Source organism: Ceratocystis lukuohia (assembly GCF_044167205.1).
Source record: "Ceratocystis lukuohia strain C4212 chromosome Unknown Supercontig3_pilon, whole genome shotgun sequence".
In the NCBI taxonomy this organism is placed as follows: Eukaryota; Fungi; Ascomycota; class Sordariomycetes; order Microascales; family Ceratocystidaceae; genus Ceratocystis; species Ceratocystis lukuohia.
The window spans coordinates 1,584,979-1,599,141 of NW_027263522.1; the positions used below are offsets into that span (position 1 = coordinate 1,584,979).

Here is a 14,163-nt window from a genome sequence, read left to right on the forward strand (position 1 = left end):
ATTTGTAAGGCTTCACGAGATACAAGAAGATTCGATTGTATAACAGCTCTGTATTGAAGAAGAACTCGACAAGTTCTAAAAGAAACTAAAGGGAGCTATGCTAACGACAGCAGTGTGCACCTATGGGGCCCCTTTGGTGTATCTAAGCAGTGTTTTGAGCCCTTACTAGCAATGTAGATTTAGCAGAGTTATGTTAAAAAATACATACATACATACTAGATAGAGGTAAATAATGTAACTAGTGGAAATCATGTATTGACTGATGCCCATGTAGAAAAAACGTGATGCCGACGCAGTAACTGCCTTGCTGTGAGTCCTTAGCAGCACTAACAAGCAGACTACAGATACAGCAGATGGAGGTGAACAATACAGTGGAAATTATGTATTCAGTGTAGTCCAGGGGCTGCATAGCGAAAGGAAGCTACAAGCCAAGTCATCTAGCCAAGCCTTGCTCTGTCATTAGCAATTGATCTCAAGCCGTCTGTCCTAGGTCTGGAAGGGGTTCAGTTTTTGTCGAAGACAAAATCTGTGCAACCATGGACCCTAATACGCCTAACCCTTGATTTACCCTGGCATGGAAGCACTCACCCGAAAATCAGCCGACGTAACTTCTTCACTCCTAGAAGCCGCAAACTTTGCAGACCTCAATGGCCAGCCCTCTGACGCCTTGATGACCTCAAACTTCGCGATACAACACGAAAGCCGGACTCTTAGCCTGGGCTTTTTTTGTCTGTAACAAATCCGTTTGGCCCACCCGTAAGCTTGCTAAATAACGGCTAGGCTATCAATGCGGCCACCTACTCTTAGTGGAGTATAGTAAGTGGTTGCCGCACATCACAAGCCTCCACTTGCTATACTGACGCAATAGTTAGTGGAGAGTCTCCTATACACTAGTGCCTAACCAAGTAGCCACAGTCGATACACTTTAAATTTCTAATGCGCAGCTGATGCGACCTCTACGAGCATGCGTTTTGCTCTTGGAGGTCGGGCGTTTCGGAGTGTAGCTGGAGTAGCTGTCCTGAGACAGGTTGGTCCCGGGACAGGTAGAGTCCTGGGAAGCGACACTCGACAAGCACCAAGGGATGCACCGAGCCATCAGCTCAGTGATCACCCAGATGCGTACCGGCAAGATCGCCCTCCGGGCCTATCTAAGCGCCATCAAGAAAGCCGACACCGACCAATGCCAATGCAGTCGCAGACCCCAAACAGTTCGACACATCCTGCTCGAATGCAGGAACTGGATAGAGGAACGACAGGAGATGTGGGCAGGCAAGCAACCATGTGTGGATATCAAGAAGATTCTCTGTAAATCGTCAATAGCAGTACAGGCAGCAAAGATGCTACTCAGGACGGGGCTGCTCGGGCAGTTCCAAGCGGTGCCGGCCACGGTCTCCAACACATAAAGTCGACGAGCGAATTCGGTAAACAGAAGGAAAGGGGGGCCAGGAGGTCTGACAAGAGCACAGATAAGTGAACGTGGTTCAGGACATCAGCATAGGCAACGACGGCCAGCAAATCCTTGTTTGTACAAATACAGCGCCGATGCGAGCAAAACATGTGACGACTGGTCATAGGGTAACACAATTTGTTGGGTCAGTTTCAGATGTATCACTACAGCTTTATATCGAGGGGCAAATGAAAAGATAGCCAAATGCAGCTAATGAATATGGCTTGGATCAAGTATAGTTGACGGATTGAACTTATGTATATCAATCATGATTCCGAATCGTCCTTGGGGACAGCCATATTCTGTTCTCTTGATGAAGGCGCGTCGGAGCCCAGTCGCGGGTTTGCCTGGCACATGGCCTACTAATTACGATCGCCATCTTACTACCGCTGGTCCTTGGTGGTCCTCTTGCTCCCTCTTATTTTTTCGCGTCCTTAGCACCAGCGCTTCGCTTCGCTACCGAGCTGTGATAGAGCAACTAGTAGTCGTACAAAAAACATAAACCCATAATATTACTCGTCTGCCAGCACATCCGGGTCATTCCCGGCCTCCAGAAGGATCTCTCTCATCCGAGTATACAATCCTTTATCCTCTCTCACCCACCTCCTACCATTGGGAAACACTATTCTCCGTAACCTGTTGACCAATGGAATGAATGGATGATAGTACGGCGTGAAGTTTACCTCTGCAATCTGGCGGAAATCTCTTTCGTCGTCAATCACACCCTTCTTGTATGTCGCTAGGTCTCCCATCTGTACATAGTTCCACTTGTCAAACTCGGGAACGACTCTGCTCTCGTTTGGCGTGTTGTAGTGGATGCATATCCAGAAGAGTACCCAAAAGAATGACTCAAGGTCGTGCATAAAGGAATGCTGCTCACCCAACAGCACCCCAATAGCCATGAAGGCTTTTGTGCCAGTCTTACCTTTAGCTCCAGAGGAGCCCTCTCGTTGCTCTTTGATAGAATGGTCCAGATCAATCAAAAACGAAGGCCAAGAGGGATTGTCGTCATTCTCATTGATCATAAGGTTGTTGATCGAGATGTCTCTGTGCAAGAAACCTGCCTTGTACAGGGACTCATGTCCCTGGATGCAGCCCTCGAAACCTGCAAGGAGGGCAGATCGAGAGCTCGCCTTGTATATAGACTTTCCGTAATCACGAACGATGACACGACGATGTATCCGATTCAGCAGTGCCTGACTGCCGGCCTTTGTTAGAGATGTAGAACAGGATCGCTTGGTGGGAGGTAGGGGAGCGCCAGTGTGACTAGACGACCGCTTCGTACCGGCGGCGCTGATGCTGCGACCTTTCCGCGGAGCACCAGCTGTGCTGCTGCTTGGCAGCATCGGGTGTTCCAGGCAGTAATTCGAGGCTCTCGTAACGTCTAAACCGCCTCGAACGTTGCTCTGGATGTCATCATCTGCCCCGTGAATTTGAACTGTCTCGTGGTGGTAATATCGAGCCACGTTCACGACATCATTGGTAGTCGCCTCACATAGTAATTCACCCTCCTCATTGTGTTCTGGGTATTGCCATGAATCCTTGATGACAAGCGGCAAATCGGGGCGTCCCTCGAGATGGGCTCTCCAGCAAGTCGTCGCCCGGCCAGCTATGCAAGGCGCACGCTGCATCACCTTGTCAATTATGATACGCTCAGTGGAACCGTTCCGATTGACTTCCACGAAGCGCTCCTTGTTTGTTGTCGTTATAATTGTTGGATCAAACCCAAGCTGCTCGTCATTCATCGAGAGAAAGCCGAGGATCGTATACACAAACCGCAGCCCATCTTCATTGAGGTCAAACTGCTCAGATGCAATGCCCCCGAGCCTGTCAAACGCCCATACCCTCATGAGAGATCCACAGATGGTAAAGCCCAAGACGAAGCGGCGAGTATCCTGAGCAGCGAGCACTTCCCTCGCGTACCTCCCAAGATCAAGCCATGATTCTGAAGCTTTATCAGCGGATCGGTTACTCTTGAGCTCTCCTGGCACGAGGATCTGAGACCAATGGCACCTCGAGTCTTTCCTAGCTGCAGGGACATTCACGAAGCCAACATCCATCTTTCGTTTCCCTATAGAACCATCAATCGGCTCGTTGGGTTTTGCTAGTGGTCGTCGTTGACGTGTCGAGGTTGACTTGCTGCCCTCTGCAAATATCGACAGCTTTTCAGTGAAGTCTGCAAACCAGCTCAGCACATCATCCTGCTCCGCGTCTTTCGGCCATCCGCTCCAGCCTTCGTCAAAGAGTGGGTTGCTGCCTTCCTGGCACTGCTTGAAGAACGTCTCGGATGCTGTCTCCAGGCCGGCCACGTTTCCGAAGTATGTCTGGTGGAATTTGCAGAGCCCAACATAAATAGAGCCGAGCTCCGCCTTGAGCACGTCATCCACATATTTACGATGTTCGGACGAGTTCGCAAAGCTGCTGGTATTGTGCAGCCACGGAGTTTGTTGGATGGAAGAGGCCACCAGTCGGGGAGGTGGGGTAGGTTCGGTAACAGCTTGGTAGACTTGATCCCAGAGGAGGGTATCGTCTGTTTCGTCAGCGAGGACTGATTTCAGGAGAGGTTTGACGCGGTCGAAGTTGAAGTCGGTAGAGGCGACCGCAGAAGTTAGTCTGATGAGATCGGTTTGGAGACTATCGTGACCTGTCTTTGATGGTAGGAAGCGACTGGAAGTGAGGGTTTGTACAGCGACAAGAAGATTCATAACGAGAGTTTGTCTATCTGTATGCTAGTCAGAATAGTGCATGACAGCAAAGCTGGCTGACCATACCTCGTAGGTCAAGCTGATCCAGCGCGTCCGGCGAGCACAAGATGCTCTCGTCTTCACATATCGAATTGAACGAGGCGCGGAAGGCATCCAGACCTTTCCCAATGGGATGGTTCTCGATTATTTTCGACAGCGATTGATTTGTCATGGCGGATGGTTCTATTTAGAATCTAGATAGTTTGAATGAACACGCATATTTGAATCTACAGTCCTTAAAGTTTATGTATTAAGTTAGGGGGCCTCATAGATCCACACTGCTGTGTGCTTACGTAAGTCTTAAATTCTTATGTAATCTCGACACACGCATCTATATGCATCTAACGCAATGTATATGAATCTAACGGTGCACTATCGCACACCCCCAAATTAATCTTGAATATGGAATGAATTCTACAAGGTTTGGTTTTTGATGTTGGGTACATCAAGGAGACATGGCTTCTGCCATTCAAGGAGAAACTTGTTGCTGCATGGGTTGATAAACAGGCACATTTTGGGAATACATCTACTTCCCGTGTCGAAGGAATCCATGCGCTGTTGAAGTCGTACCTCCGGAGGTCAACACATGACCTATTTGAAGCATGGAAGGCAATTCGGCTTGCATTATGCAACCAACTTTCCGGGTTAGAATCTAACCAAGTGAGACAGCATCTTCATACACCTATTGAGCTTGACAAGGCTATATATAGGGCTGTACAAGGCTGGGTCTCATATGAAGCACTGCGAAAGGTCGAAGAGCAGCGACAGCTACAGTGGAAGGACCCTCCTCCATCGCCTACCTGTACAGGTACTTTTACACGTGTCTACGGGCTCCCCTGTGTACATGTACTGGCTGAACGCCAAGGCGAGCCTCTTCTTCTACAAGACTTTCACTCGCATTGGCACTTGATGCGTAAAGGGGATCCAATTCACCTTCTGGAGCCTCATCGTATAGAGTCCAAAGCGAAGAAAAGCAGTCTTCCACTATCAAGTACAAAACGTGAGCCGAGTGAATTCGAGGTTGTGACAATGAGACGGACTAAACGTCCAAGTCAATGTACAGCATGCGGTACAATTGGCCACAGAAGGACCTCTAAATTATGCCCACAACGTTATACAGATATAGTGCAAATTGATTAAATTCTACTGATTTTGGTGTTAATTTTGGCAAAGTCTTTTTTTAGTGATGTAATGTGGTGCAGCGAACTGTAACCGTTAGATGCCTATGCACTGCGTTAGATGCATATAGATGCGTGTGTCGAGATTACATAAGAATTTAAGACTTACGTAAGCACACAGCAGTGTGGATCTATGAGGCCCCTTAAGTTAGGTATAAAGTCGTTTACCTCTCTCCATTTATCCTCGTCTCCTTTCCACAGATAAGAACCCAGTCTTATCTATTTACCCGAACCTTCTCCGGGGCACTCGTGGACATTTTCTCAAAAAATATATTTAACGTCTACGGGAATCACAGAGATCAAACGACGCTGGACTGGTTACTGGACATAATTAACCCTCTGCAAGGTTCACTATAGAGTTTTTACGAGCGAAGCGCAATTGCTCCTTGTTGCTCGTTTCCGCTCTACCGTGGTTAAGGTACAATAGGCAAAAAAAAAAAAAAACAAGGAATGAAGGAAAGAACGAAAACAACCAAATACCAAACACCAAACATCAAACAAAGCAGTGAATAGAACGTAGAACGATTACCAAGGAAAAGTAGCAAAGAAAACAAATCTGCACCTCCACACCCTCTCACATCCCAATGCGGAATACCCTCCACTTAGGGTCCAGTTTCCCGGCCAGATATCTGCAGCTCTTGTCGACTGTACCTCTGTGTAAGCCCTTCATTCAGCCGATGTCATATGGTCTCGGCCAGTTCAGGGCTCCGCCGAGAGGCTTGATCTTCGGGCAGTTTTCTTTCATCCAGTTTCGGAAGTCTGCTTTAAAGGCTTCGTTCCTCCACCTTCTTGCTGCAAGCTAATAGACACGAAACTGTGTGTGACTGGGCCTAGGTCTCGAGGGAAAAAATACCCTAGCCTTGTCTTTTTTTCGTTGCTGCCGGCCAAACACCTAGAAATACTTGGGCATTATGTGATGGTAAGCCTACAGAAAGCTGTTCTCGCCTTGGTCAGTTTGCGGGCTGAAAGTAAAGGCTGTATTGAATAGCAAATCGATAAACCAGCACTGTTTGATCGTGATGTATGAAGTGTCGTCATAGCTAGTTACTGGAATGGCCTCCACATAAAGCTGCTGCTGCCGCACTGCACTAGATGGAAATATCGACTGGAATCATGCAAAACTGATGATATGAAATGAACTGAATACTGGTACAAAATCTATTTCTAACAGAAAGATCTAAAGCAGGATTTCAAGAATCTTCCAAAGCGGGCTCTGTATCAGATTTCTCCGGTGCAGCTTCCGTGAAGTCGTCTAGTGTATCAGCGCCAGCCTCTGGCCTAATACCTAACTCCTGTTTCAGTTTAGCAGCCTCAGCCTCATCCACGGCCTCTATAGCAGCTCCCACGCCTTCCAGGGCACGAATTTCGGCGGCATCAGTCGCAGGGGGGTCTTGTCCTTTTGAATGATGCGACTTGAACGAAAACATGATGAGATGAGCAACCGTAGCTGGGTAGTCGGTCCCTTCTATCCAGCGTTCCTGCCTTCTAATAATCATTTTGTCGATTCTCGCGGGTATCATGCGAGAAGCCTGTTGGTAATAGTAAGTATTGGAAAAGATGCCCCAGTAGCTATCCTTCTCAGTGAGCCTAATGTCATCCTCGATCCCAAGGTTGTTGCTTTCACGATATTGTTCGATGCGCTCAAGCGTACGTAAGTCAAAGATATCCATGACAATCCAATCCATGGCCAAGAAGTCTACGAACTGGCTGAGGCAAAGTGCCCTGAAGATATAGAAGAGTGATAGCTTATAATCGTGGTCCTTTTCGTAGCGCAAGTTGTCATTGCGAAAGCTTGTGACTTGGCGACTTTCATCAAAGTATACACTCAGCATTGTTTCTTCGCCAAACTCGTCGTAGTGAATGGAATACACTCTAGTTTCGCCTTTCGGGTGAAAGGAGGCCAAGTAACCACGATCAGACAGATAGTCGTGACTACTAATATCGTCGGTCTTGAAATCGCAACGCTCTTCTGCATAGTCAAGCTCAATTTCTTCAGTATGCTCAAGCCCAGCGGTTGGAGAAAGTTCAGACTCGGTGATCTCGGCAGGTTGAACACCCCGGCTAGAAGGCGAGCTGCCCAAAAGGCCTTCCAGTGATACGCCAAAGCAAGAAAGCACAGAAGAAAAACGCATATTCAACGATGTGTGAAACTGTGAGAAAATGTGCAAAAGAAAAGGTTAGAAATGTTGGCGAGAGGTCAGAGATCAAGCATTTTATCCCCCACAAGGGCGCTGCATATATCTTCCTGGTTTTCTATTTTTCCACGATATCTTCACATTCTTGCTCATTGATGGCAAGTATGTAAGCTTTGTCGGATGGTTGATTTTGGCCATAAAGAAGAAGGGAACCAAAAAATAGCTAAAAATGCGACCAGTATCGACAGTTGATCCGTGTATGTTAGTGCCACACCATTTGATCCTATAAGTGAATACCTCAAGTCAATCAGTCGTAGGCTGCATTCGGGGGTTTGCTTACCACCAAAATTAGTCTTACATGGAGGTTAACCAGAGCTTCGGCCCAACTTTTTGTTTTATATGGCAAAATGCTTGTACAGAGTTGATAAGCCGATGACGAGCTTATGATTTGCAAAACAAAGCTCATCCTGCCCCGGAGATAAACATTTCCGCTCCCATAAACTATTTGCTCTAACGTGAATGCATCTGTTGGTTAAGCTAACTACACACCTTCTCTGAGTGCTTGCTCGTAAACGGAGGCTAAACTAAACGTATTCGTCAAGTGTAGAGGTCTTGGTCTTGGTTATTTTTTGGCGCAAGCTTCTGAACAATTGTCAGTAACTTAAGCCAGGGTTACCAGGAACGCTAGGGTTAGTATCAGACATCAAGGGTCTTCTTTCTAAGGCCCATGTGCTTGATCTAGAACATGGTGGCGATGGATATATAAACTGGCTGAGATCCGCCCCTCGGACTAGACTTAGATAGATATAGAACAACTTCAATAATCACGTATTCCTTCTTCCTCTTCTTCACAGGACATTCAGTAGCTATTGTTAACAAGGTATGCATTGTTAAGCTTAACACACTAATATAACTGGGCCGTAGCATTTCTATTCTACCAGGGTTAACTACGCCAGGGCACGCCATGTTGAATGACACCACAAATCCCACGGGAAACCCACTGATGACGGAGTTAACAGAATTTGCATGAAGATGAACACTCACTTTGACAACATCAAAGGGCGTGACAGGCGGGTGACTCAGATAAGTAAGCAACGTACTTTTATCAAGTCTCCGAATCAAACTCGCAATAGAGACACCATAATCTGTCTGATCAATCAAAATGAATCACTCTACTATTCTCTGTTGACCCCGACAGCCTCCGGACAGGCCCTTGCATTATATCTGGTCTTTCTGCAAATACTACACACACTGCCGAACCTTTGCTCCTTGTGACCTTCCGCGGCCACCTGTCGAGGATTCAACTGTTACCTGCACATCCATATCTATCTGATCAATTGACTGTGATGCTTCCCCTATATTTCAAGACCCTTCTTTCTGCATCCTAGTCCTTTTTCCACACCGGCGCCGCCGTACTGTGTTTTTAGCTTGTTCAAGTTGTCGAACCCTTTCCCATAGTGAAACTACCTTGTGTATCATAACAGTCGTTGCCTTCTTAAAATGCGTTATGGTGTTAATTATCGACTTCATGGAGCTGCTCTTATGATTTCTAATCCTTCTCTGTAGATAGTTAGAATGCGATTGGGTCTCTAGCACTGTCTTTGGGGTCTTTGAGACCCAATATTGCGGTTTAGTACTGAAAATAAAAGGCGGTGAAGCCGGGCAAGAGCATAGGGGAGCGAGTAGATGTAGTTCGCCTCGGACACTATTACAACCTTCTAGTTAGACTCCTTTTACATCCTATCGATTAGTAACGATTCTATACGTCCAACGGCATTGTGCCTTGTATCCGTAACACCCAAGGGTGAGGAAGGCTGGCTTTTTCTGTAGCTAGTGTTGGAGTCCGTTGCTGCACATCAAGCTTTGACATGACATTTTCTATTTTCATAGGAACAAGTTCAGCCCCTCGAAAACCTCCCTCTATATTGCCTCTTTCGTGGTGGCTTCATGGGCAGCATGAAAAGATGAAAAGAACCCAGTCTTGGAAACATGGGTTATTGAGCACCCCTGCTTAGGTGCTCAATTTCTCGGCCATATGCCTTCTTGAGTGGTCCAAATCACCCAACATCAAGAGGCTGAAGGAGGTGAGACGGATGAGGCGGCATACGATGTGTAATGATGTGGTGGTCTTCACAATATATCTCAAAATCAACTGAGTGGTGACTTTCATGCCCATAGAGGATTAGAAGACGACAGTGACCTGCTGATCGGTCCTTAGTATGTCAGTCAAAGTGCCTTGGCTACTCAACACCTGTCTCATTATCAGTCTGGCCATTATAGGTCGTCGCAATAGCCCAATCGTCTAAGAGGCTGCTTTCTCGATACCAGCTCTGTGCTTTTTTTCGTTGCTGCTGGTCAAAAACCTAGGAATACTCAGACTTCTATAAACCAATGGTCATTACGTGATGGTAAGCCGACAGAAAGCTATTCTCGCCTTAGCCGGTTTGCGGGCTGAAACTAAATGCTGTCTTAAATCGCAAATCGATAGACAAGCACCGTTTGATCGTGATGTATGGGGCGTCGTCATAGCTAGTTACCGGCTGGAATGGCCTCTACATAAAACTGCTGCTGCACTGCACTTGATGAGAATATCAAGTCTGGAATCATGCAAAACTGATGAGATGGAATGAACTGAGTACCGGTACAACATTTATTTCTAGCAGAAAGATCTAAAGCAAGATTTCAATAATCTTCCAAAGCGGGCACTGTGTCGGATTTCTCCGGTACAGCTTCCGCGAAGTCGTCTAGTGTATCAGCGCCCGCCTCTGGTCTAATGGCTAACTGTTTTTTCAAGTTAGCTGCCTCAGTCTCATCGACGGAGTCTATAGCAGCTCCCACGACTTCCAGGGCACGAATTTCGGCGGGATCAGTCGCAGGGGGGACTCGTCCTCTTGAATCCAACGACTTGAACGAAAACATAATCATGTCAGCAATTCTATACGGGTAGTTGGTCCCTTCTAACCAACGCTCCTGCCGTCTGATAATCATTTTGTCGATTCTTCCGAGTATCATGCGAGAAGCCTGTTGGTAATAATAGGTATTGGTAAGGATCCCCCAGTTTTTATCCCTCTCGGTGAGCCTGATGTCTGCCTGCATCCCAAGATTGTTGTCTTCACGATATTGTTCGATGAAACTAAGTGTATCGAAGTCAAAGATATCCATGACAATCCAATCCATGGCGGGGCAGTTTTGGAGTCGGAGATGGCAAATTGCCGCGAAGATTTCGTAGAGTGGTAGCTTATATTTGTGGTCCCTTTCGTAGCGCAAGTTGTCATCGCGAAGGCTTGCGACTGGGCGATCTTTATCAAAGTATATGCTCAGCATTCTTTCTTTGCCAGACTCGTCGTAATGATTGGAAAACACTCTGGTTTCGCCATTTAGGAAATACAAAGCATGGTAACCACGGTCAGCCAGATAGTATTGACTAGTGATATCGTCGGTCCAGTCACCATAAGTCTCTTCTGTGTCGTCAGGCTCAATTTCTTCAGTATGCTCAAGCCCAGCAGCGAGTGGAGTAAGTTCAGACTCGGTGATCTCGGCAGGCTGAACATCCTGGGCAGAAGAAGAAGAAGGCTTGCTGCGCTGGAGGCCTTGCAGCGATACGCTAAACCAAGAAAACACAGAAGAAAAAAGCATATTCGACGATGGGTGTAACTGAGAAAATGTGGAAAAGAAAAGGGTAGAAATGTTGGCGAGAGATCAGAGATCAAGTATTCTTGTCCCATAAAGGGTCCCTACAGGCCTATTTAATCATGGCCGTCCCTTCTTCCCAGATCTCTTCAGACTTTTGTCTATTGATGACAAGTCTTTGAGCTTTGTGGAATGATGGATTTCGGGCATAAAGCAGGAAGCTAAAAAATAGCCAAAATGTGTCCAGTATCGACAGTTGATCCGTGTATGCTAGTACCTAAAGCCAATGCATTCAGTCACAGGCTGCATTCGGTAATTAACTACTACCAAAATGGGTCTCACATAGAGGTTAACCAGAGCTTCGGCCCAACCGTTCGTTTTATATGGCAAAATGGTTGTACAGAGTTCAAAGCTGACGAGCTTATGATTTGCAGCATAAAGCTTATCCTGTGCCAGAGATAAACATTTTCACTGCCATCAACCAATTACCCTAACGTGAGCGCTTCTATTGGTTGAGCTAATTACACAATTTCTCCGGGTTGAGATATAGTATGTATCTCCCGTGTAACACATACAGTCTATGTGTAACCTTCCGCTTTTTAATCGCTAAAACGGTTACTAAATACGAAGCACTACGGAGCTACTCTTTTTTCATTTATTTTTCCTTTGTCTTGATTTTCGAATCTGCCTGGAACCACAGATTTTCTGCTTGGTTGCCTCAATTTAATGAACTGAGAACGTGGTAAGTATGATGAAAAGGGCGCATGAATTTGAGCGCGAGTATTTTGAGGCCTGCCTACTGAAATGAATAAACCAGCCGATCTTGGGATCGGCGGCTCAACAGAAGCAAATGGTTTTGGGGAAGCAGCTCGAAATCGGAATGCTTGCTTCTCAATGGAGGCTAAACGTACTAGCCAAGATTGGATGTCTGGGTCTCGGTTACCTTTTAGCGCAAGTTTCTGAGCAATGTATACCTTGTCAAGGTAAACACACTAATATAGCTGGGCGGTAGCATTTCTATTCTGGCAGAATCAAACACGGGCTCATCAAAAGCCAGGGCACTCCAGGTTGGATGACGGGACAAATCCTACACGAAAGAAACACAGGAAAACCACTAATGACGGAATGAACAGAGTTTGCATGAAGATGAACACTCACTTTGACAACATAAAAGGGCATAGAAGTCTCGGCAAGATATTAAATATCCGGCCGGTATTTGCAAGGGCAGAAAACGCATGCATGTCGGAACAATCTACTGAATTCAGTTATATCACTTTTGAAGTCACTCGTGATTCTATACAGCCGCACATGGAACCGTGCTGGTATACTGATGTGAAGCTTGTCTCTCTATTCCTTTTTCTCAAGTGTCAAGTTCTTCCATCATGCACACTTAAGCTGGAGTATTCAGGCTCGGGTTTACCCAGGGTTAATCCGACAAAAGGCATTCCCCTGTAGGTTTTAGGGTTCAGGGTCACATGACAATCTGACCCTGACCCCGCTCTGAGATAGACTTACGAAGCGCCAGCTTCGGAAGTCTGTCACAGAGTTTGCTTCCTTCTTCATCAAGCTTTGAGAATTATAAGAATCGACATACATTTTTAGGATAGATATTTATACGAGACTCACGTATCTATATGCATCAACGTGAGTGATTATAGCGCTTGTTTACTGTGGTTAATAGCTGCAGGGTTACAACTGCCGCATCATAGACGCAAGCGTAACACCCACACCCCACAATACCCATCCTCCATGTAGTTCATCCAACATTTCATGCAACAATGCAGGATATTTATACGCCAGCATGTCGGTTTTAGTACCTTGGAATTAGTTGATTGGGCGGGAAGAGTAAAACAATAGCTTGTTTATGATATCCGCGTGCTTTCATGTGTCTTACAGCGAAATGGCCGCAAACTAGTTGTGGTGTTTTGGCACGAAGAAGTTCAATTTAGTCTATCTACATAATTTCCTAGGGCTGAACATAACCTGTGAGATGCGGGTCAGCCACATGGCAGGGCCACAGTGTGGTCGAGACTTCACATCACCACGCTATTTGCTATTATTAATAGCATGTGGCTGTTTCTACAGCCATACGGTGGCCAAGGTCCTTCAATATCCATGGCAGCTCTAAGCCTCCGTATGGGTATGTGAAGTTGCAAGGGTCCTTCTACCAGGAGGGTGGAATGCTGGAGTAGAGATAAAAACAGACCCTGGCATTTCAGTCTGTCTCCATGCAACGCGAGTGTATGACATCTATTGCCTTATTGAATGCCCTAGGCAATCACCATAGTTTTAGTAGGCTTCGGCCTGGTCGTGTGAGTATATGGAATAGTGAGTGTTAGCAGGACGAGACCTACGACTACTTGATGTGATAGTGGGAGAAAACATAAGGAATAAAACGGTGTATAGCTTGATCGGCGAAGAGATTTAAGGGCAAGGGCGAAGGTATTTGCCGTTCCGCTCTGAGAATGGGATTGGATTTGCTAGAACTTTTAACATCGTCGATATGTTACGATTGAGATAAATTTCATCCTTGACTCAAAGCTTCCTTTGCTCATGAATCAACATATGGATATAATAGCAGCCCATTAAAATACCAACAACGTTCACTAATAGTTTGTACTGAGACTTTTAGATAAACTCTAGGATTATAAAGCAATGGGCGGATGTGGAGAGACTTTGTAGACAATCGAGAATCCCTATGCCCATTTTGGTTTTGTGGCTCAAGTAGATAATATGAGAATTTACAGAATGACTGACACACGTGCGAATAGCCGTAGACATGCTCTTTTTATCTTCTATTCGGGGGCTTTAGCCTCTATTTTGGGTGTGTGCTTCAGACGGGGTTCAAAACAGCCATTAAACCACCGACCGGCGAAACATGAACCCTAGCAAGTGCATAGCGACTTGGGCGTCGGCATAGACGCTGCCAAATCGTATCTAAGCTGAAATGCTCCAAAGGTTGCATACCCCATCGCAGCGGAATACCTATCAACTCGCCATTGCGTAAGTCCTTATCCCCTCCATGACTT

The 14,163-nt window shown here is 46.2% G+C and overlaps 3 protein-coding genes across 3 annotated transcripts; all 3 read right to left on the reverse strand.

Moving 5' to 3' along the window:
- Positions 1-1,959: 1,959 nt before the first annotated feature.
- Positions 1,960-4,363, reverse strand: HOO65_030434 (kinase-like domain; the record flags this gene model as incomplete). Its single annotated transcript, XM_071001936.1, has 2 exons — positions 1,960-4,169; positions 4,219-4,363. The coding sequence occupies 2 exons, from the start codon at positions 4,361-4,363 to the stop codon at positions 1,960-1,962; spliced, it is 2,355 nt and encodes a 784-aa protein (XP_070860113.1).
- Positions 4,364-6,559: 2,196 nt separating this feature from the next.
- Positions 6,560-7,501, reverse strand: HOO65_030435 (uncharacterized protein; the record flags this gene model as incomplete). The annotated part of the gene is made up of 1 exon (XM_071000405.1): positions 6,560-7,501. One exon carries the CDS (start codon positions 7,499-7,501, stop codon positions 6,560-6,562), a length of 942 nt encoding a protein of 313 aa, XP_070860114.1.
- Positions 7,502-10,186: 2,685 nt separating this feature from the next.
- HOO65_030436 (uncharacterized protein) lies at positions 10,187-11,140 on the reverse strand (the record flags this gene model as incomplete). The annotated part of the gene is made up of 1 exon (XM_071000406.1): positions 10,187-11,140. The coding sequence occupies one exon, from the start codon at positions 11,138-11,140 to the stop codon at positions 10,187-10,189; it is 954 nt and encodes a 317-aa protein (XP_070860115.1).
- Positions 11,141-14,163: the final 3,023 nt, after the last annotated feature.